Here is a 23347-nt window from a genome sequence, read left to right as displayed (position 1 = left end):
AGGTCTTGGATCAAAATTCGGTGTGCCCGAGCATACATTTTCTCATGCTTTACCATTTGCATTAATGGTTAGTAGTCATCTATGATTTATCTCTTTCGTATTAACTTAAAGATGAGTTAACTGAGGTACTAGAGATGAACGAATCGTCTTTTACCATATGATAAATAATAAAGGCAGTGGATCAGAAAATGCTTTTTGATCTAGAGTTTTGCTTCATCTCATCTTGGTTAATTTGTTGGTGTGAAAGAAATTGTGTGCATGAGCATATGGGTATTTGCAAACACATGTACCAGTTATATTAACTTGGCTCGAACCTATACTCGAAACTTAGGATGATGAGTAGTAGTGTCCTAGTGAGCTTGTTTTGGTATGAGGTAGATGTACTTAGTCGAGATAGATCGAGAGGTGGTTGAGCTTGCCGCCTAAGGTGGATGCACTTCGACTAAGGTGGACCAAGGAGCTGGTTGAGTGCACCTGAGTTGGTACGAGAAAGTTTAGTTGTCGACAGACTCTCTCTCTCTGCGCGCGCGGAAGTTGCTAAAGTTGTCATTGTGCTACGAAAGAGTGGGCAATCAAAAGACCGTCAAGAGAGTGTGGCATGGTGACCACGGTTTATAGAGGCGAGCAATAACTAGCCAGGGAAATCTCAAATGGTTCGAAAGCCCTAGGTAATTTTTTTTTTCAAAAAATAATATTAATTTATTTTATATAAAATTTATTTTTTTGAGATGAAAAAAATAATTAAAAATTTATATATAAGCTTGATAATAATTTTTCCGTGGATAAAATTATTAAATTATTTATTTTTATGCGATATTATTGAACATAAATAAAATTTTATTATTTTTAATTTTGAAAACTTTTTTCTCATGACTTTATATTAATAAATATTATTAGTAGTATTATAAGTTATCCATGTATAAAAAATATTTTTAATATCTCCAGTATTGATTTTAATTTGAATTTATTATTTATATTTTTTTTCCTAAAATATATTATCTTCTAAGAAAAATTTAAGTGATTTTTCATTTAAATTTTTAATTGATTCTTTTGAGATTTTATTTTTAATATTAATAATAAATCTATATAGTTCATATTTTCTATTGAATAATGTGTTTTTAATATCCGGAATAAATTTAATGTTTAAAAAAATAATATATTATTTTGTATCAAATCGAATGAATAAAAATCCTTTATTTTTGTTCTTATCCGAAAGGAGAAGAAAGAATGAGAAAGAAAAATGACGTCCTTTGAAAGTATTATTAACAAGAGGAAAAAGACATCATCGAGTGAGAGAGAAAAAAAAAAGAGAATACTAATGAAAAAATAAAAAATTAAGAGATTACTGATAATTATTAGGGTGTATGTTTTTTAGAGATCAACTTAGAAAAAAAGAATCAAGGAAAATGACGTCCTTTGAAAATATTATTGACAAGAGAGAAAAAAGATACGAGATCATCGAGTGAGAGAGAAAAAAAAACGAAAATACTAATGAAAAAATAAAAAATTAAGAAATTATTGATAATTATTAGGGTGCATGTTTTTTTAAAGATCAACTTAGAAAAGAAAGAATCAATTGAATTTTTTAAAAAAAAGATATACAATTGAAAAAATCAAAAATAAATAAAATTAAAATAATTTTAAATTTTAAATTAATATTTTTAAAATTGATCTAAATTTAAGTATATATATATATATATATAAAAGTTGCAGACTATTCCATGTGCGACAAATTTATCGGGCGTCTAGAATTAATCTAGCACTTAGATTTTTTTTTAATTTTGGTCGAGGCGTCTGGATTAAATTCCGACGCCCTGACTTTATTTTTTTTAAAATTTTTTAAAAACTTTTTAAAAATAAAAAATTCCTTAAAACATCCTTAATATATATTATATCTCGTGAGTACCTAAAATTATTTATATTGAATACTATAACTCAAGAAGAAAGCTTGAATCATATAAAAAAAAAAAATATTAGCTTAAATCCATTATAAATCATTCTAAAATTTTAAAATCTTATATATATATATATATATATATATGATCCTGTCCGAGAGTTGAGTCGATGGACACTCGGGACGTGGCGCTTTCTGCTTACTCCGCGTAGACTCCGGGATGACGTGGTCTCCGGTGAACCTGCAACAAAATCGAGCCGGGAAGGGGATCCCGGCGACGGTCCTCCAACGCTCAAGTCAGGCGAGGGGAAATCGAAACAGCACAACGAGGCCAAGAGCTACAGTAGATGAGAATGCATACCTCTGTCGAAGGTTGGAGGACCCTTATATAGGGCTCCCCGGGGGCACGTGCACGCTCTTCGAAGCGTGCACGCTCCTCAAAGCATACCTAGAAATAGTCGTGTCAGAAAAGTGCGCCTAACGCCATACCGCAACCGTCCGAGCATATCTCTGACGTGACAGTAGAAACTTCCACCGTACGATTCTCTGTCTAGTCCAGCCGCTAACCCTGCTATCTGTCTCCTTTATCCTTTTTTGCGTCTTGTCTATTCCCGGGTCCGCCCAGGCGCCTAGGTGGTCGGACGCATAGGCGTGGCGAACCGAACGGGGAGACCCCCTAGTAGCTCAGACGAGTATATGTTCTTTAGTTGGTCCATAACTCAGCCGAGCGGACGAGCCGCTCGGCGCAGCAATTCCTTGGTGGGCAGATTGAGCGTCAGAAGCCCGACCCATGGTCGAGCTATATTCACGCTGGCTCCGACGACTCCTGGCCGATCGGACTTTAGATCTGGCCGATCGGACTTTATACCTCTCCGCTCGGCGAAATCTTTAGGTTGGTCATGACCTCCACGCGTCGTTGACCGTCGCCCATGTGAGCCCCTCCCTACGCTTACCACCGGATCAATATATATATATATATATATATATAATTTAATGTTCACACAACTAAATACAATTTTAAGTGAATCCAATTGTACACATGATTAGAAATTAAAAACGGGAACAGATAATATACCTTGCTATTTATATAGTTATTATCGAGCTGTTGATAAAAGAGGTACCTGTATCAATTGTAAAAAGTAGGCCTGTAATCTTTGTCTCCATAACTATTTTAATGTTCTAATCCCTATAACACAGTCCACTAAAACCAATACTAGAAATATCCTTTTAGAAACAAGAGTATCAACATTAGAAATTAGAATAAATCAACTAGAAACTCATATGGATATGATAATAAACCAAATAGAAGAACTTGGTCTCACAAAATTCTCCACCACTTGACAAAGGTAAAAATTCACAACTGACAGATTCATCAAACATTGATATGGTTTTCATAAAACCCCTTAGTATTTGTAATACTAATAGAACCCTGGATGTTAAGGTAAAATGCCTAGTGAATGTACATGGCCATGAATTTACATTACAAGCTTTCTTAGATAGTGGAGTTACTAATTCTACTATAGATAAGGCTACACTTCAGTCCATTTTACCTAAGACTTTTATCAAAACCTCATCGCAACCCTTAATTAGTACACAATTTGATGGACAACAACTTACTAGTACCCAATTTGTCACAAATATACATATAATATTTTATAATAACTGTGGTACCTATAACGCTCCCCAAACTCTCTCCAAATTATGGGTTAAACCCTTATTACATTAGAATATCCACCTTATTCTAGGACTCAATTTTCTTATAGCACCAGACAGAGCCTTTTTGCTTACTAAAGATTACGTTCTATTTTTCTCCACCCCAGTCGTAGCACCTATTGTTTCATACTACCCATCGGTAGTTTAGCCTCTAACAGCTTCAGTAGAAACCAGAACCCAATCTACTGACACTCCTTGCCAGTGTACGGTCAAAGGAAAATGGAAACAAACCCCTCTCCTGTCATCTTGTGAACTTGTTTTTTTTGAATATCAGGAAAACTAGACTTATTTGGCTGGACAAGCCCACTAAATGATCTTTATTTTTGGGATATTCCTAATGATCTACTCTTCCCCAAACAATTGCTTCAGACTATCAACACTCATCAACCAGATATAGACTCTTTCATCTCCCACCTAGAAAAACTAGAAATTATTGGTGACAACCCAACCAAATACTGGGAGCGAGATAAAATCTATTGTAAATTAGCAATTATTAATCCTGATCTAACTATTAAGGCTCAAGATTTAAGATACACAAACTGAGAAATTGAAGAGTGCAAAACACATATCCAACAATTACTATACTTAGGAGTCATTCAGAGATCTACCTCCCGACATAGGAGACCAGCTTTTATAGTAAATAAAGGAGTTGAACAAAAAAGAGGTCAATCCTGAATGACATTTAACTACAAAAGGCTAAATGATAACTGCCAGGAGGATGGTTACAAAATACCCGATAAAGATCAACTTTTGAATAAGATACAACATTCGAAATAGTATTCAAAGTTTGACATGAAATCAAATTTTTGGCAAGTAAGGATGCACTCAGACTCTATAGAATGGACGACTTTTTCCTGCCCAGAAGACCACTTTGAATGACTTGTTATACCTTTTGGTCTTAAAGTAGCTCCTCAATCTTTCACTGAAAAATGGATGATATTTTTAGGAATATTTCTCACTTCACTTGTGTTTACATAGATGATATTTTAGTATTTTCCAAAACTAAACAAGAACACTATGTCCATTTACATACAATCTTTAATCTCTTTGAAAAACATGGTTTGATTATTTCATGAAAGAAAATGAAACTAACAGTTACACATATTGAATTCTTAGGAGCCGAGATAGGCCAAGGACAAATCACCTTACAACCTCATATTTCAACTAAAATTCTAGTCTTTCCAGACAAAATGGAAGATACTAAGACATTAAGAGCATTTCTAGGTCTTCTACAATAATGCAAGACCCTACCTAAAAGATATAGGAAAAATTAGTGGACCTTTATACAATAAGACATCTTTGGCTAAACAAAAAACATTTCAACCAACAAGATATTGCTTTAGTCCAGCAAATTAAACAATTGGTTAAAACTATTCCTAAATTAACTTTACCCCTTGACTCAGATTATTTAATTATTGAAACAGATAGCTGTGAGAATGGCTGGGCAGTATCTTATATCGCAAAACATCCAAATATGAACCTAAATCAACAGAAGTCTTATAATGATATGCATATGGAAAATACCACGAAAAAGGGCATTTGACATCCATAAATTATGAAATCTTATCTGTTATTTACTGTTTAGAAGCTTTTAAATTATTTATTTGTAACAAACCAGAAATTCTTATTAGAACAGACTGTGAAGTCATAGTTCAATATGGTCAACAAATGAAAACAGTCAGAAAGGCCTCAATACAAAGCGTTGGTTAAAATTTACAGATACCATAATCAACAAGGGACTTAAGATACAATGGGAACATATAAAAGGAGTTAATAATTCTTTAGCAGATACATTATCACGACTGCTGCATTAACTTTTTACTTTTTGAGCTTACAGGATGGACATACCAAGGAAAGTTTGTACTTTTTCCACCAAAATCATGCGTTTTGGTACTCAGGATTTACAACTATTCACACAACCAGAAGATCATTTTCGATTTGCTGGCAGAGACAGACTTGATCACATCCAAAATTGTCTTATTGACAATATTTGGCATATCCCTACACTTCCAGGGAGCTCTGAACATAAAATTATTATGATTAACGCTCTTTCCAACTATTTCCTTACTATTATCCAAAAATCAGCAGGAAATTTTTTTTTCCTGCTACGTGGTCTTTTCAGGACCTCAGGCAGGGGTATACTCTACATGGGAAGAAACCAACTTAGTCATTCAAAACTTAGAACATCCATACTTTAAGGGCCACTATTCGCTTGAAGAGGCTTTTATAGCAGCCAAAGCCCATCTAGGGCCACATTTCTTTATTAGTACAACTTTGCAAACGACACCAATACAAGCTACTAGCCTTGATACACATACTTTCACTTATGCTCAAATTGTACAACATACTCCCGAGAACAGCCTGGCAGAAACTTCATCAACAGAACACAACATTACTCCTATCAGACCAGAATACTTAACTTTAGCCCAATTCAATGAACAAAATAAGACTACAGCTTTACAAAGAGCATCTGAGGTGCGCCTGGCAGGATTACCGAATACTATTCCAGAAGACATTCATACTTATGTTCGTAGTTTCGCTAAAAAATTTATTTTACAACCTTTTATCGGATTATGTGAAGTCCTAATTAGATAAAAGTCTACTTCACATAATTATGTGAAAAATCTACTTCACATAATATCATTTAAAAAAATCTAATATATTTTCCATCCAATTGAGTATTATTTAAAGAAAATCTATATATTTTCCATCCAATTAATGTGGAAAAAAAATCATGCTCAATTTGATAGAAAATATACTAAATCATAGTTTAATATGCTGAATTTAAGAAAAATTATACTTATTTTTAGTTTTTTTATATCTGAAAATATCACAAATTAAAAAAATAAAAATTGATAACCAGAGTAGTTAATATCTGAAAAATTGATGTTCATTATATTTGACTCAGGAGTGAAAATAAAAATTTTTATCAATAGAACTATATACAAAATTTTATTTTTATTAGGGACTGCATATAAATTTTCTCTAAAAATGAGAATCAGATAGTTAAGTAATTGTACAAATAGAGAAGACATTCTTTTGATTAAAAAATTAAAATGGAACACTTTTTAATGATTTGGAAATAAAAAAACAGACCTCCTTCTGATTTTTACCCTTTTCTCTCACAAAACTAACTCCTGGTAAACTCGCAACTGTGAGCTCCCTGCATGGTTACAAATCGTGGCTGCGAGCTCTAGTCCAGCCATGAATCACGGTTGCAAGCTTCGGCTGGTAGTAAATTGTGCCGCTGGCCATCTTGCGAATCATTCGTGCCGAGAGTAAATTCATGACCTAGTTAGGAATCATAAATTCATAATTGTGACAAGACTGGCTTTACCGTGAACTCCTAGCTGTGAAAGTCAGTTGTTGGACGAATTATTTTGTACACTTTTAAATTTATCGATGAAAAAAAAAATAATTAATCAAATTAGATAATGTTGAAGTTGGAGTGACCGATTCGATTCATCTACCACCAAATAAATCAGAAAGCACTTACACTGGGATGGAACCAGTCCGGCCCAGTGTGGGCAGCTAAAAATACTATACACAAATAATACAATCTTTAGGTGTTTGAAAAAATGCCAAGGATGGGGAGGAAGAAGAGTGCTCACAGCTCACGCTATTCATGCTTCATGTCCATAGTTTTTGGGTCTAGTTCTGAGACCAGAGTGAATTCAAGGGACATGTCATATCATAGCTCTTTTCCTAGTGTAGTAATGAATAAATCAAAAAAATTTACTGAAATTATTAAATTCTAGGAGGGAAGAATATGAAAAAAAAATATTAAATTGTGTTGTCGATAGTCTAAACTATTGTAATGCAATAGTTAGATTGGCCTTATGTGGGTGTCATAACTAATCAATGAAAATAGTATCCCTGTTGCCTTATACAGGATTTCTTGCTAAAATCATGTGCCACAAGATCTCAATGTATGATTTTGGTCATGTTAACTCTATGTACGTATGATTTTCACATTTTAAAAGTGGTGCCTTTGAAATAATATAATATATAATTTTGACTCTACTAACTTCATATTATGTAAACGACTTGTAAAATGGAGAGCTTCAACTGCTATAATATTGTCAGGTTTGCCATCAAAATCAGACCGAGGGAGACATCCTCTATTACGTATCCATCGGCAATAGTTGTAAATTACCTATACTAAACTACTAACTTAGCTCTGTCCTTACACTTAGGACGACAGTTCAGAAGTTTATTATCCTTTAATTATAAAATTAAAGTTGAATATCTAAAAGTCAACCGAACACCTTTACCATCTAAATTTATCGATGGACGAAATATGGAACGTCGCTCACCTTTAAAATTAATAGGAATTTGGATACTGGATTAATAAAATAGTAATAATAATAGTTGTGAGCTCTCGGCTAGGTTTTTTTTTTTTACTTCTCCACTCCACCTGTATTTCTTTCCTTTCATTCCATAAAGAGAGCATAAATTAGTAGATACTATTGGAAGTTGACTTTACGTTAATGACGCATATCTACCATGATTTGACCGATACGGACACTGAAAACTTTCACCCTCATGGACTAACAACTCAAATAGAAAAATTGACAAATTACTTAACCATACTCATAGTTATCCAATACTCAAATCAGGTATATAAATTTTAAAATTACCAAATTATATATTCACCGTAATTTTAACCATGGATTAAAAAATTCGTGTTTAAAAATTATTATGTTTAATAAGACCTATGAAAATAATATTTGAAGATAATAAACTCTCTGTATTAGTATTATTATTATTATTATTATTATTATTATTATTATTATGCTGATGAACAATATTCAAATCAATTGTAATACTTTAACAATTGATTTAGGCATGAACGAATACAATGGGATAAAAATAAAATTAATTTTAAAACTTATTAAATATTCGTACTCTTTGACATCACAAAGCCTATAAAATGCCAAGTAAATCTCCAACCCAAGATAACACGATCCTGCCACTCTGTCGCCCCTAGGCCTTGCTTTTACTCAGATTCAGACAGCCGCCGTACTCTCAGTGACCCGCCGAACCAGGTCATTGTTCGGAACGAATCACCATCCAAACAGCGAATCTTTTACATCTATTTTACAGTGGCCGCTGCTGAAAGATCAGGGAGCAGAAATGAGAGCACGATCTCTATATTGATTCCTGCTAAATATCAATGGCAGACCAAAAGTAAAAGCGGAAATAATTCCCGTTCATATACAGCCCAACTGACAATATAAACAAAAGTTCCATGTCCCGTGTTGGCAAGAACGGGCTGACGGAGATACTGGGTCGGGTGGCATTAATTTTTTTTTTTTTGTTTTTGCTGCAATAACTCGACAGGAAATCCTGCACAATTAGCAACTATATCGACCAACCCTAATGCTGTCTTGTTTGTAACGAATAATGTGCATTTAGGAGCTCCCGATATACAATGTCAATGGAATCATTATTCTGTAAAAAAAAATAATTTAAAAAATATTAGTTCGGACTTTTTTTATATAATCCTGGAGGTAAGATTTTACCTCCCTCGTGATGGTCTTGGGTCGGGTACGACGGGGACGCTGAGGGTGAACGATTTCGCCTTTTGCCACGTGAACTAAAGATTAGTTTATGTTTTGCCACAGTGAACTAAAGATTAGTATATCATAAAGTCTAAGATTCAAATTTTGATATAGCTAAAGTAAATATCTTTTTTATGAGTCAATCATTATTCCAAAGATTAGTAGTCATCCATGATTTACTTTCTTCGTATTGACCCTGAGACGAATTGATGAAAATGCTGAAGGCGTTGAAAACGAACGTACTCACCTTTTGCCATCATGAATTAAAAATTAAATATTTAAAAAGTTTTTGTCTCGTGACTTTTAGATGATTAAGATTTTGAGTTATGGATAAATGGTTTTAGGTGCCTCATCAATAAAAGATACAGCTTAAATAGGACAAAATTAAAGGGAAAAACACTTTTTTAAGCCAAACGTGATCAAAGAATGAAATGAAAATAAGTGATGAGAAATGTAATGGGAAGAAATTTACCTGAAAAATCCTCAGTATCACGGACTTTGTCTCTTGTGATTACTGCTCCAAAGCTTTGAGTGAGCAAGAGATGCAGATGGAGTGGGCGGGGGAAAGGGTTGTAGTAGTGGAGTTCCAAAAGGAAGCTGCATTGTAGCCGGAGGATGGAGGGGAGGAGCTGCTGGAACAGAGGATGGTACTGAAGGCATTAACAGTGCAAATGCAGGCAAGAAAAATGAAGGTTTCACCAGATTTGTAGGGCTGCTGCTGCTTCCATTGCTAGATTCAAGATTATCCAAAATCAGCAATTGGGGAGTGGATGGAACTGACGGAACGGATACTGACTGAACAGTTGGCAAAACAGGTGGATTGAGGATTGAGGCTTGATGCTTGCGTAGCTACAGGAACAGGTACAGAAGCAAGAGGTGACTGGTCGCTGATTGCTGCAATTGATGCGTTTTCGATATTTCAGCATTCTGAAGAAATAAAATGTCAGAAACAGTTAGTCAATAAAATTTTAAATCCAGAAAAGCAGTTAAAACGTTAACAGAAGACACCAAGTGAGAATTTAAAAAAACATGTCGCAATTGATAGGAAATATGATGAAAGAAACTATTCAGCAGAAAACATACACTGAAGAACTTCACAAATGTCTCATCAGCAACATCGGGAGTTGGTGTAGCAGCTGATGTCGGCTCAAGAGGGCCTTCAATGATTGATGAAGTAGGCACAGCTTCAAGCTCTTCAAATTCACTGTTGCAATAAGAAAAAGCTCATGGAAACAGCCAAGAAAAATACTCTCACCGTGTACTGTATATCATATATGAAAGCAAATGGCAAAGGGGAGGAGGGTATCATCATCTACCATGATTGGAGCAAACATGTGAGAAGGAGAGAAGACATAAATTTAAGCAAAAGTGCTAATGAAATAAATTCATCAGCAATCACACCCATAATTCATTTAAAACGAAATCCACACTTGCAAGCGCAAAAAATTTGTTGATTTAGACTCAATTTGTTGATTTAGACACCAGTGGATCACTAAAACTGAACATCGTAAGTGATGACAATCTAAGCAAGCAGCAGGAGAAAGGAACAAATTGGCCCATGGTCAGCCACAGAGAATTTTTTCTACCACTGGACCAAGTAGAACCAGGCCTAAAATCCACTGAATATTCTCATTCAAATGAACATAAGTAATTAACTAATTCAGAACCATACTAATCATGGTAGTGTCCATCATTCAAAAGAGCCTAAACAAAAGACCATAATTCATCATTTCCTAGGAATTCAAGGGAAGCCAAATAAAACAAGAAACTGCATGTTAAACAAGGGATGAATGCATTGCAAAAGAATACTAGTATCACTCTGATAAGACAACTAAAAATTTGTATACCAGGATCAGAATGATATGAGAAATACCTTTTAGAAGTTACCTTAGGCTTTGGAGGCACTTTAGAATAAGCATTTAGTATCCTGGATAAAAAATGTATCAGCTTAATGTATCATAATTAATGAAATTAGAAGTGCAACGCATAAAAGGACATCAAGAAAGAGTAACACTGAATAGCATATCCAGTACTAATTAATCATGTACAAAAGAAAAACTTAAAGCTAATAGAGAAGGGCCTGCATAGCCAATGCAGAGGAAAGACCTAAGCTTGTATATCATAAGAAATGATCATTCACATCTTCCCCATTCATAGCTAATGAAATAGGAATGGCATATGCTTATACATCTTAACAAATGATCCTTCGCATCTTCCTTTTGCAAGACATTCAATCCTCCCCCTCCCCCTTCCACCTTCCCCCCTCCCCACCCCAAAACAAGTTAGATGCTTCCTAAAGGTACTTGTTACAAATACCATCAGCAAAACATTTGACGTACTATCATTAAGTGTCATATAATAAACTTGATGCCTTTTAATGATGTCTTTGCTGACTTGCTTACTAGGTAATAACCTATTCTTACAAATGATACCAAATACTATTATCGTAAAGCGTCATTTAGTTTATAAATGTATTTCACAATTTCAAAATTAATTGGAGAAGAGAATAAAAAAGTGATAACTAGGGTTGTTTATTTGATTTGCTTCAGACCAAGCTGGTTCAAACATGAATATGGCCACATTGGCTGCATATATGCCTGCATAGCCTACATATGCGGGTGCATATTTCATTTGATCCCATATACTGAAACTAATTGTATATGCTATATTCCAGATGGACCTCTGCTGTATAATCATATGCGCACATGTGTATGGTTGAATTTGCCAACCAATTAAGAAAACAATGATACTCCAATAACATTGCGTAAACATTCACCATCAAATGCACAACAAGCCAAAAAGCGCAAAAAGTAAATGCAGAGGAGGTCCTGAATCTTTATTCTTTTAAAAAAGATAGGGATGCAATCATAAAGAAGAGAAATTATAAGATTCTAGATTCCTCCAAGATTTGTCCTGAATCTTGTCGTATGAATCACAATGGCTAGTTATGAATTAGAATTTTTTTTCTTTGTTTTGGCAAAAAGTATGGTAAAACCGCGTACAATAGATTCTTCCTAGGGACCCCGCATAGCGGGAGCTTCGTGCACCGGGTTGTCCTTTGGCAATAACCAGCTATAAGTCCTTTAAGCATTTAGATATAATGGAATAAACAAGAATATTCTTACAGAAATGATGCATAGCAAAATGTCGTATCAGAAATCACTTTAGCAGCACCTTGAAAAAATAACAAATTAGTACCTGAGAAAAAGATTTGTCACTGCTTCACAATCAAGTGAATTATAAAACCAAATGCCATTGACTTCTTGAGCAGCATTTCGGTAAAAAAGATATGGAACCTGAACTTCATACTCAAAATCTCCCAAAAGATTCTCAACTAGATTATCTGCTAATCAAACAAGCAACATAAGAATGATGAACCTTCCGACTGACGTTCATATATAATATGATATATACTGGCATTATCATAAAAGGATAAATTGACAACATTTTAGGTAATATATATACATAAGCATAAAAGATAACCAGCTCCTATAATTTTGCAAGTTAAATAAATTAGGGTTAGAAGTGTTTGGGTAAGGAAGGAACTAAAAAAAAGTTTTCTATTGGCATAATTAAAGTGTTTGGGTTAGGGAGGAGGTAAAAATGAACTTAGCAGAATAAAAGGAAACCTACTATGATCCTGTTTAAGACATTATACCCATTTCAATAGTAGGAAAACCCAATCTTCTTGTCTCTATGTTATTGTATCCATCTCCTTTCCTTAGCCTCTTTCAAGAATAGGTCTTCAGAGATATGAAGAAACAAGTGGGCGAATTCCTCCTTCCCTAAACTACAACAAGCTATAATTTATATGCATGATTCCATAGTATTCCCACTCTAGCATAAGACCTTAAAAACCTTGTTCGCTCCGCCTAAGAAACAACTACAATAGGATCACTGGTCTACTAAACCTAGAGAAATATCAAGGCAGGTAAAATATCCATGAAATCCTCCAACTAAAGTTTCCAATTATAGGTCTAGAGAAATAATTTTTCACTACTTTTAGTTTATGCGACTACAGCAGTGTAGAAAACTAAATAATTGGTAATAAGAAATGTCAGAAAATGCTATAACTTCTCAACTTTAACATGGACTGATTTCTCATCCATATTACGTCTGTTCATCACGATGAACTGAAATCTGGGCTGTGCATTCCTGCACATATAAAATCATTTGTTTTGTGCTTAATAATTGGCAATAAGAGAATCAAGAAAATTCATAATCCAACGAAATACTAGCTACAGCAGCTGTTAAGAAAATAATAATAATAATCAACAAATGTAAGTGATCGCACTCAAAAGTCATCAGTTGAAAGGCACAAATCACAACCTACAGGTCCGTGCAAATTCTCCAGAGACAGGAACGCGAACAAGGGAAATCTAGATATCACTAAATCCTATGTATCAGTTATTATCAGCCGAAGTGTCAGAATGTAAAGAATAAGAAAAAGACAAAAGCGATTCACGGACACTTCCAATTTGGACATAAAAGTGATTTTTTTTAAACATCCTGGAATGCCCGAGAAGCAAGATTCCGAGCTACCTCTTGACAACGAATAAGGATCCTTCCACGTCTTTACGGCTCTGAGGGAAACAAACAAAAAGAAACCTAGATCAAATAAGACAAACCAACCGAAAGCCATCCAAAATATCCGAACAAAAAAGAACGAAATTTTCCAGTCGAGATGTACCCACTGGTTGAGCTCGATGTTGAACTCGTAGACGGTGACATGGGCAGCGGTCATGAGGATCTCCTCCACGAAGGAATCGACCCGCTGGAGTACGGTAAGATTGTGGAGCTTGGTGCTGTTCTGGTCGAGATTTGGCATCAACTTCCCGCTCTGCGTCATCCTCCTAGCCCTCGACCAAAGCCTAAATCGCCCTAGAAGCAGTTCGAGCAGACGTCAGTCGAGAAGACGAAACGAGGAATATACACGACAACAACGACAGAAATCGATCTTCAGCGTAGGAATTCGGATCGAGAGGTAGAGGCGATGGAACGGAGAGACGAAAATGGCGAAACAATAATAATAAAACAGCGCGAAAAGAAAATAGAGCTCTCTGAGATTTTGGGACATTTTCAGTTTGGTTCTAAAATTTTTGAAGCTCTCAAATTAGACATTTTAATCACCAACCGGGCTTAATTGGTCAGGTTGGATGAACCGGGTTTATTTGAATCGAGTTTATTTAAGAAAGGGGCTGGTTACTGTAGATCGACGCCCTCTTTCTCGTCTTCGAAGGCGGACTCGAATCAATCGGCGAGGATCAGCCACGACCGGAGGCGGAGCTTGAAGGCAACTGTGGAGAGGCTTGAGTATCGATTCAGGTAGGATCATGTGTTGATTGATCTCCCCTATATGTTGGTTCGATGTCGAGATCTAATCTAGGGTTAGGGTTTGTTCCAGGTATCGATTAGCGACGTTGTCAAACTATTTCCTCGGATCTCCGGCCTTGTTTTGGATTTTTCGAAGTTTACCCTCTTGAGATTTATTGTCATTCTCACGGCTGCAAGATCTCGGCCGGTCTACCGTTTCGGGTTTTGAGCTTCCGTATTTGGCCCTAGTTATTGGGTTAATTGTCACAAGGGACTATCTCTTGCTCGAATTGACTTTATACGTGAAGAATTTAACTCGAAATGCTTTGACAAAGTGCTTTTAATTTGATTATATGAACTTTTCTTTTGCTATTAAGTCATTTTCCGCGTTTTCTCCTGATGTGCAATCAAAAATCTTTTTTTATAATTTGTGATTGATTGTTTATCATCTGTCGGTCTAATTGCGTTAGTAAACCACCATGCCAGGCCCAAGGTGCGCTGTGTTATTTGTGGACTTTTCCTTAAAGGTAAATACAGTGACAAATCCTTCCTTTGTTTATGCTTTCAATTATTTGCTAAGTGAATTGATGAATCATGATTTATAACTATGTTCACTATTCTTTGTTTAGTTGTACGCTTTACCATTGTGTTGGTTTAAGAAGAAAATGTTTGGCTATCATTGCTTTTTACGAACTATTGTTTGTCATGCTTAGACTTTGGTTTTGTGGGAATCATATGCAAACTCCACAACAAAAACATCATAGTGTTCATGATCATTCGGCTTGAAAGAGTCATCATTCATCAAGCCATGTTTCTCCCAAATAGTCTCCGAACTATTTGCAGTTGACTACATAAATCTTATACCTTCATTGAGCTTTATGCAAAGTTGTATTACTTTTAGTATTCATATATGATCTAATTAATTTTGATTGCATTGGCAAATGATTTTCTTTGGTCTCTCTTTCCATCACACCTACGCTAATTGATTTGACTGATCTAATTCTAGTATTTATTAGTAGCCTTTATACATATTCACACTGTCTCAATCTACTTCCTTTCATTTTATTATTTTTGCAGCTACCTAGTATCTTTTATTATATCCTTTCTTGAAACTCCACATGACCATTTTAACATTTTCACCACTACTACATTATCTTTTTCGCCATTTGCTTGCTAGCAGCTCAACATTCAAATCCATAAATATGATAGTCGGATCTTGTAAAATTTCCTTAGCCTAAAGGGCACATGTGATTGCACAAGATTCTAGCAGGCCCTCTCTTTTTTTTCCACCCCTTCTTTATCATATGTTCATTGAAAATAAAATTCATATATTTAGTTTTTGTTCCATTTATCTTAAACTCTCTAATCTGTAAATGTTCTCTGCTTAATTCAATCTTTGAATTTTATCCAATAATTTTTTTTTATTAAATAGCAGAACATCATCTGCAAATAACATACCTTTAGAGTGTTTATCTTGAACCCGGAGTGAGTTCCTTTACTACTATTGTTAAGAAATAAAGACTTAAAGCTGACTCTTGATGTACTCCTATAACTATAGAAAAAAAAATTTCATACAACCAGCTGCTCTTATCAATATTATCATACAAGGACCTCTATTGAACAATTCTGTTCGTATATCTATTCATTCTTATGACATCTAATTGCTAATTCTGTAGGATAGAGATGGTGTTTAACTATGATGATACATCTTTTTCCTACCAATTCCATGTAAATGGAAGACATCTTGTTTGCGGCGATCAACTTGCACCATTTGCTGGAGAAAATTTCTATGAATCTGTCCCTGCTAAGGCACTTCTTTCGGGTAACTTTAGTTAACACTTATAAGTTACCTACAAGTTACTGGGACTTAGGCAAGATATCCTTACACTTTTCTTATGCTCCGAAGATGTGGAGAATGATTCGTCTAGCTATCACAAAGAGTTCATAAATGTGACTGCTGATCTTTATGACAATCTTCGAAGTGATCTCAGTGACAATCCTACTTTGGCATGGATGACAGGCAATACCAGTGAAGTTATTTTGTCGGATAATGGAAAAAGGTCACTTTCTGATTATGAGTCTTCTCTGCAAGTAGGCAAGCGCTTAAAACAAATAGATCATCATTTGCAGTCAATTTCTCCTGAAGAAATTCACTCCGGTGCGTCTAAGCCGCCATCTCCAGGTAGTACAAGTATTTGGTTGTTTCATGGTCTAATTAACTAACACATGGTTGAACCAGGAATGTCTGATCATAAGTATATATTTTTAGGTTCTATTGAGGACTTGGAGGATAGTGCTGTTGACACTATTGCTGATGAATTTGCTAGTGAAGCTAAGAGCAGTCATTTGTTTGCACAGAATACTAGTCATGAAAATGATTTGGACTCACCTACCAGGCTAACATTGCATTCTAATTTTTCTGGAAATAGATGTCAAGCATCTGAGTGTAATCATGATAACGAGATTTTCTCACCTACATTTTGTGAATTCAATTGGAAACGCGTTCCTGTAGGAGCAAATCATCACGCTGATATTCCAGAATGGAGACCTCGTGAATTCGATAATCAATTAAGGAATTCTGAAACTTCATGCAATTATCGTGGAACTGATTGCCACAAATGGCTTGGGACACATTTGATGCCTATGCCTGATTGTGCTTTACTGGCTTCAGAGGTTGTAGCCTTACCTCACGTGTTGGATTGTAGTTGTTCTGATGATGGTTCCATCAGATGCGTGAGACAGCATGTCACAAGAGCAAGAGAAATGGTCAAGCAAGATTTGGGGCAGGAAAGATTCTCAGAGTTGGGTTTCAACAATATGGGTGAGGTTGTGGCTCAAAAATGGACTGAAGAGGAGGAGCAACTGTTCCATGAAATTGTGTCTTCATATCCTGTCTCACTAGGCCAGAATTTCTGGAATAAGCTGCCTCAGTATTTTCCTAGTAAAAGTAGCAAAGACCTTGTAAGCTACTACTTCAACGTGTTTATGCTCAGAAAACGAGCTGTCCAGAATAGGTTGGACCCGCTGCACATAGACAGTGATGACGACGAATTGCAAGAAAGTGAGAGTGGCGAATATGCAACAGATGATGATGACGTTGATTCTGCAGTGGACTCTCTTGTTGAAGGTGTAGATGACGGTTCTGGTCAAGATGAACTTAATGAAATGGAAATAACCGAGGAGACTGATGATGCAGAGGATCACCATTATGACAAGCTGACTGGCTATAAAGGTGACATGAAAGAATTTATTCATACAAAGTCGAATCTTGTTTCCAGTGCTGCAGACCACAATATTCAAGATGATTCATGCACATCCTTTGAAAGCCAACACAACGCGACTAATTCCTGTGATCCTACTGATAATTTTGCATTGCCACATGGGTCATTCGACAACCATTTATTCTTGCTGCACAAGGATGACCTGAAAGATGGTCCGTTTGGATTAACTTACGATGAGTTTTCAGGTGGCCACTGTGACCTTGACACTTGGGATATGAGTTATAGCTGTGGAACAAAGACAGATGGCTTTTTATCCTCCTTCAATGTCATAAAAGAGGTGTTCAGAGAAATGCCTTCTGAGAAATGAAAACTTTTGGTCAGGTATTTTGTTTCCTTATTCATAACTGAGTCAAAGCTTCCGAAGCTCTCTGTTCGGTACATAGTTCATTTTGGTGGATGTAGCGTCGGGTCGTGCTTTGTAGATAAATTGGTGTAAAGTAAAAGTTCAATGCCTCATTTATCCAGAACTCAAGGCATTCCTTGCACTTTGATTGAAGTTGATGAATTTATATTAATTTTTAGGGCAATATTTTTCCTCTTTTGATCACTAATCTGTTTACTACTACTAACTACTTACGTTTTACATTAATCGAGTGCACATCTCCTTGACATTGCTTACTCAATTTAAATGGTTGGAATTAAGTACTCATTTATCTTAATATAGGTCAAGTTTCAATGTTTGGTAATCAATATGTGAGTCTGTACTAATTATCATTGTAGACAACATTGTCTCTTCGCCATTCACTGCAAGAACATCATGGATTAGTATGAAATTAGTGATGAAATTAATTTTTCATAGCTAATTAGTGATAGAATTATTTTTCGTCGTTAACTTAGCAATAGAATTTTTAAATCCATCGTTAAATTAATTAGTTACTTTATTCCTTCCAAAAACTTTCCCAATTTCTTTCCAATCGTCTGTAGCCCTCTCGCGATCTCATGCTGATCTCCTCGCCTTGCTCCTCTTGCAATCTCCTCGCCTCACTCTTGTGATCTCCTCACATCGATCTCTCTTTATGTTTGCTTCTCCTCCCCTCTTCCCCTTGTGTGTTGACAGTCTAGTCGCGACCTCGTCATGGCTGACCTAGTTGTTGTTGTGCGCAATCTCGGCTACGACATCATAGTGAGGTCACGAGGCCAAGTGCGACCTCAGCTGCAGCCTTGCAGCGAGGTCATGCATGGCCTAGCTATTTGCCCTCAACCAGGCCACGTGCAGTGGGGCGCATGCAGACGCTTTTTTATGGTTCCCAGTTGCTCTTTGAAACCATTCTTTTCCCATTGATACGACGGTTTCCTTCCGCCCCCATGTATCCTGTGGGTCAATATATGCAAAGTTGTCGGGCAAAATCAATGTGAGTTAGGTATGATTAGATATAACCTAGGTGAGACTTAAGTCCGATCAAATTAATCCGGACATCGACATTTACCCTGACTTAGTCCCATGTCCCAACACTATCTCTTAGTATCGACTGACATCATCTCATAGTCTCGATTTCTGATCCTGACATCATTTTTGACTTAGCCTTAGGTTTTAGCATCATCACTTAGTCTCGGGCTCAATTGTCAACTTCATCCCTGTCTTAGTTCCAGTCATCGACACTCTATCTTAGTATTGGATTCAGACATCATCTTTCAGTCTCGGTTTCAATTGTCGACATCATCTTTGTCTCAACTCTAATCGTTGACACTTTTTCTCAGCATTGAACCCCGATATCCTCTCAGTCTCAATCTCAGGTCCTAGTACCATCTCTCAGTCTTGGCCTCAATTGCTGACATCATTTCTATTTCGACTCCAGTCATCAACACCTCTCACAGCATTGTACCCCAGACTTTTTTCTGTCCCAGGTCCTAACTTGTTCATTTTCAAGACTATTTCACATTGACACCAACTTTTTTCACTCTCAAGATTGGCTTACATGATCCCCTCCCCGCTAATACATGGCGTTAGATGATTGGGGAGACAACCAACGGTTGTCGAATCTGGTTCCCTCATCTGCTCCTACTATGATGATATTTTGATTTACATGGAGATACTCTTTTTGACAACGATATAGACACACATGAAGGTAACGATTGAGGATTTTGAATTCACTTCAACTCCACCAAGTTGTACCTTTCTTCTATATCTACGTTCTTCAAAGTACCACCTCAAGTAAACCCTAACTTAACTGTCAGAGTGACCCAAAGATCTATCCCCCATGAATTCGTTGAGTGTTTTAGGTATTTTCATCTTCTTCATCGATGATCTTCAAAATATGTGCATGTTAGCGAGTTTATTGACTAATGATTTGACCCTTCATGATATTTGGCCGGAATACCCATGTTTGAGTTGCAAATGACATGCTAGCAAAATTAATGGATGGAAATGATTTCTGAATTAAGCGACACACATTAGACAAGCTTGTTAACAATTGGCATAAAAGTAGGATTATTTCGACATCAAGCTCTACTATTACAGGTTAGCTAATCTATTATTTTTAATATTTATTAATATTGTTGAATGTTTTATTGGTAGAAAAAAATGAAATCATCATCTTAGTGGCTCCTTCATAGCAATCCCACATTCTCTAGAAAGAAATAAATTATAGGGGAATTTGCCCTAGAACAATAACTCTTTATATGGATGTCTATCTTGTGGGTAATAAGGATATCCTAATGAGTGTCAGAGGAAGATTCTATTACAAAACGTAGTTTGAAAAGAGATTCAAAATAAATTACCTTTACAAAAATATATATAAAAGAGTTTGCAAATGTTTATATTCTCGGTTAAAAAACATAATTTCAACTTAACTTCTTTCCTTCCCAAAATTCTTTTAAAAATATTCTTCAAAATTTTACTTTAGAAAATATTTTTAAAAATTATATCTTAAAAAATATTTTAAAAATTCCTTTGAAAAATTATATTTTAAATATTTTTAAAAATATCTTCTAAAATATTTCAATTTGAAAGTGTACAATTTTTTTTGAAAATTAATTTTTACAATATTTTAAAAATACATGTATTCAACAAAGAAAATTAATAAAAATATTTAAAAAGTTATTCAAATTACTTTGAAAATTATTGTCTGAAAATATCTTCTTTTAAAATATTTGTATGATTCACCCTCCACCCTCATCTGTTGATGACCCTTAAATATTCTTAATACTTTGGTTTATGTTCCTTTTGTTTAATATACTTGTGCCTTCTATATGTTTGACTTACTTATTTGTCTCTTTTTTGTATATATGTTTACTCTTTTGGATATTTGTTGGTGGCTTCCTCTTATTACTTTTCTGCTACTTATATTTTGATGAATATGAAAGGGGAGGATAAAGATTTAAGATAAAAAAAAAATGAAAAATCTGAACAATATTAAAATCATAACCCAACAATAGTTAAGAGATTGATTAAAATGTTAAATTATTTTTTTTTCTCTTAAATATATTCATTATGTTATTTTTGCTACATATTTTTCTAACTTTAACTCAGGTTGTCATTATATCAAAAAAAGATATATTGTTGGTGCAGTTAACACGAATGGTCAAACTCAGGTTTTGATTAATGAAAAATGGTTTAAAGTTAAATGTTGTGTATTCTAATCTTTTTACCAAGTGTGCATGACTGAAACACTTGATAGGGACTAGACATCAGGTTGAAGTCTAGTCGGGCCAGGGAGGACCAGACGATTGGCAGAAAGTCCAACTAAGTCAGAGATGACAAGATAGTTGCCAGGGAGTCCAGTCGAGTTAGGGAGGACCAGACAATTGTTGAAGTATAGATGGAGCATCTAGCATGAAGTCATGGTGGGTCAAGTGTTAAGTAAGTTTGTAGTGGTAAGCAAGGAAAACACTGGAGGAGAGTGATCTAGTAAGGATGAATCCCAGTGGGACTATAGATGCTGATCCAACTTAGATCCATTTTAGAAGTTTAAGCTGAGATCATTATTAGATTCTGGTCTTGGTAAGATAGAATCTAATTAATAATATTATTTTATTTTTATTCTACTAACTCTATTTTGCATAGTACATTTGTTATTTGGACTAACGAGTATTGTAAGAGCCAAAATGCATAACTCAACCTTGGATGAACAGTGCTTGAGGCACCTCAGAGCTGTTGGAATGCGCCTCGAAGCTCAATGGAGGCGCCCTGGACATGGCGGAGGCGCCCTCGCACAGATAAACTTCGGAGATAGAAGTTGCGAAGACGTCCTGAAGCGCATTGGAGGTACCTCGGAGTACATTGGAGGCACCTCGGAGTACATTGGAGGCACCTCGGAGCCATTGGAGGCACCCTCATATGGATAAAAATTGAACACTGCAGATCGAATAAGCATTATTGGAGGTGACTTGAAGCTTTGGAGGTGCCTCCAATACTGTTTAAAAGAAGGTCAGCGACAACACTCATGGTACACATCTTCTATACGACTCCTTAACTGTTCTACTGCTATGTTCTCACGTCACTACTGTTCTACTACTCATCTACGTCTGAACACTGCCAGCAAACCAACACCAACAGCTAAGCTCCACACTTTGACATCATTGTGTTGGATAAACGTTTAATTTTTAAGTCATTTACTTATTGCTTAAAGGGAGTGTAGGGTGTTACACGTTCATCATATTTTGTATTCATTTCGAATTTAGTAGATTACTCGTTGATAGGTTCAAAGGACCTAGGTCTTGGAGTAGGAGGAGTCGAAGGCTTCGAACCAAGTAAATTAACTGCATTCTATTTTTCACTTTCATATTTAGATTTATTCCACTGCGCACTTGATTTTGAAAAGTCGAAAATGACTCATTTTTAAATACACGTGATTCACCCCAAGTTGAAGTCGAGTCGAGTCAAGGAGAACTAGACGATTAGCAGAAAGTTCAGCTAAGTCAGAGAGGAATAGATAGTTGCAGGAAATCCAGTCGGGTCACGGAGGACTAGACGATTGACTAAAGTTCAGATAGGGCATGTGACTTGAAGTCATGATGGGTCAAGTGTTAAGTAAACCTGCAATGGTAAGTAAGGTAAGCACTGGAGGAGAGTGATCCAGTGAGGACAAATTACAGTGAGACTGTAGGTGCTAGTCTAGCCTAGATCCTATTTAGAAGTCTAATATGAGATTATAATTAGATTCTGTCTTACCATATTCTAATCTTGGTAAGACAGAATCTACTTAATAATATTATTTTATTTTTATTCTACTAACTCTATTTTGCATGGTACATTTGTTATTTGGACTAACAGGTTTGCAGAAGCTAAAATGCATATCTCAACCTTAGAGGAACAGTGCTTGAGGCGCCTCCATGTAGCTCTGACTCAAGCACTGTTCCATGAAGGCACCCTCGGAGCTTAATGGAGGCGCCCTCGCACGGATAAACTTCGGGGATAGAAGTTCACTGAGCGAAGATGCCCTAGAGCACATTGGAAGTGCCTCGGAGTGCATTGGAGGCGCCTTGGAGCCATTGGAGACGCCCTCGTCTGGATAAAAATCAAACTATGCGGATCGAATAAGCTCTATTGGAGGTGACCTAATGCTTTGGAGGCGCCTCCAACACTGTTTAAAATAAGGTCAATGACAATATTCATGGTAAATATCTTCTATATGACTCCTTGA

The 23347-nt window shown here is 35.8% G+C and overlaps 2 protein-coding genes across 4 annotated transcripts; one reads left to right on the top strand and one right to left on the bottom strand.

The window, feature by feature from the left end:
- Nucleotides 1-9849: 9849 nt before the first annotated feature.
- LOC122023543 (mRNA-decapping enzyme-like protein) lies at nucleotides 9850-14232 on the bottom strand. Of its 3 annotated transcripts, none has more exons than XM_042581686.1 (6): nucleotides 13866-14232; nucleotides 13714-13754; nucleotides 12370-12514; nucleotides 11045-11098; nucleotides 10255-10375; nucleotides 9850-10098 (listed from the first exon to the last, which is right to left on the bottom strand). In XM_042581686.1, exons 1-6 carry the CDS (start codon nucleotides 14018-14020, stop codon nucleotides 10021-10023), a joined length of 594 nt encoding a protein of 197 aa, XP_042437620.1. In that variant the 5' UTR covers nucleotides 14021-14232; the 3' UTR covers nucleotides 9850-10020. The 3 variants fall into 3 exon arrangements, with proteins under 3 accessions (XP_042437620.1, XP_042437623.1, XP_042437622.1); XM_042581689.1 differs by having other exon boundaries at nucleotides 13862-14035; XM_042581688.1 differs by having other exon boundaries at nucleotides 13714-13779; nucleotides 13866-14035.
- Nucleotides 14233-14323: 91 nt separating this feature from the next.
- On the top strand, nucleotides 14324-18292 carry LOC122023542. Its single transcript, XM_042581685.1, has 5 exons — nucleotides 14324-14496; nucleotides 14971-15011; nucleotides 16166-16306; nucleotides 16391-16666; nucleotides 16754-18292. Exons 3-5 carry the CDS (start codon nucleotides 16168-16170, stop codon nucleotides 18070-18072), a joined length of 1734 nt encoding a protein of 577 aa, XP_042437619.1. The 5' UTR covers nucleotides 14324-14496; nucleotides 14971-15011; nucleotides 16166-16167; the 3' UTR covers nucleotides 18073-18292.
- Nucleotides 18293-23347: the final 5055 nt, after the last annotated feature.

This window comes from Zingiber officinale, chromosome 9B, assembly GCF_018446385.1.
Source record: "Zingiber officinale cultivar Zhangliang chromosome 9B, Zo_v1.1, whole genome shotgun sequence".
In the NCBI taxonomy this organism is placed as follows: Eukaryota; Viridiplantae; Streptophyta; class Magnoliopsida; order Zingiberales; family Zingiberaceae; genus Zingiber; species Zingiber officinale.
The sequence above is the reverse complement of the archived record's forward strand: the minus strand, read 5'-3'. Positions and strand labels throughout refer to the sequence as shown.

What these genes read in the sequence shown, in the direction of transcription:
- LOC122023542 (XM_042581685.1), top strand. Translation starts at nt 16,168, where the DNA reads ATGGTGTTTAACTATGATGATACATCTTTTTCCTACCAATTCCATGTA. An exon ending in TGCTAAGGCACTTCTTTCGG is followed by an intron (nt 16,307 to 16,390) that starts GTAACTTTAGTT and finishes TATGCTCCGAAG; the next exon opens with ATGTGGAGAATGATTCGTCT. An exon ending in GTCTAAGCCGCCATCTCCAG is followed by an intron (nt 16,667 to 16,753) that starts GTAGTACAAGTA and finishes ATATATTTTTAG; the next exon opens with GTTCTATTGAGGACTTGGAG.
- LOC122023543 (XM_042581686.1), bottom strand. Translation starts at nt 14,020, where the DNA reads ATGACGCAGAGCGGGAAGTTGATGCCAAATCTCGACCAGAACAGCACC. An exon ending in TTCAACATCGAGCTCAACCA is followed by an intron (nt 13,755 to 13,865) that starts GTGGGTACATCT and finishes TGTTTCCCTCAG; the next exon opens with AGCCGTAAAGACGTGGAAGG. An exon ending in GTGACAAATCTTTTTCTCAG is followed by an intron (nt 11,099 to 12,369) that starts GTACTAATTTGT and finishes TTTTTTATCCAG; the next exon opens with GATACTAAATGCTTATTCTA.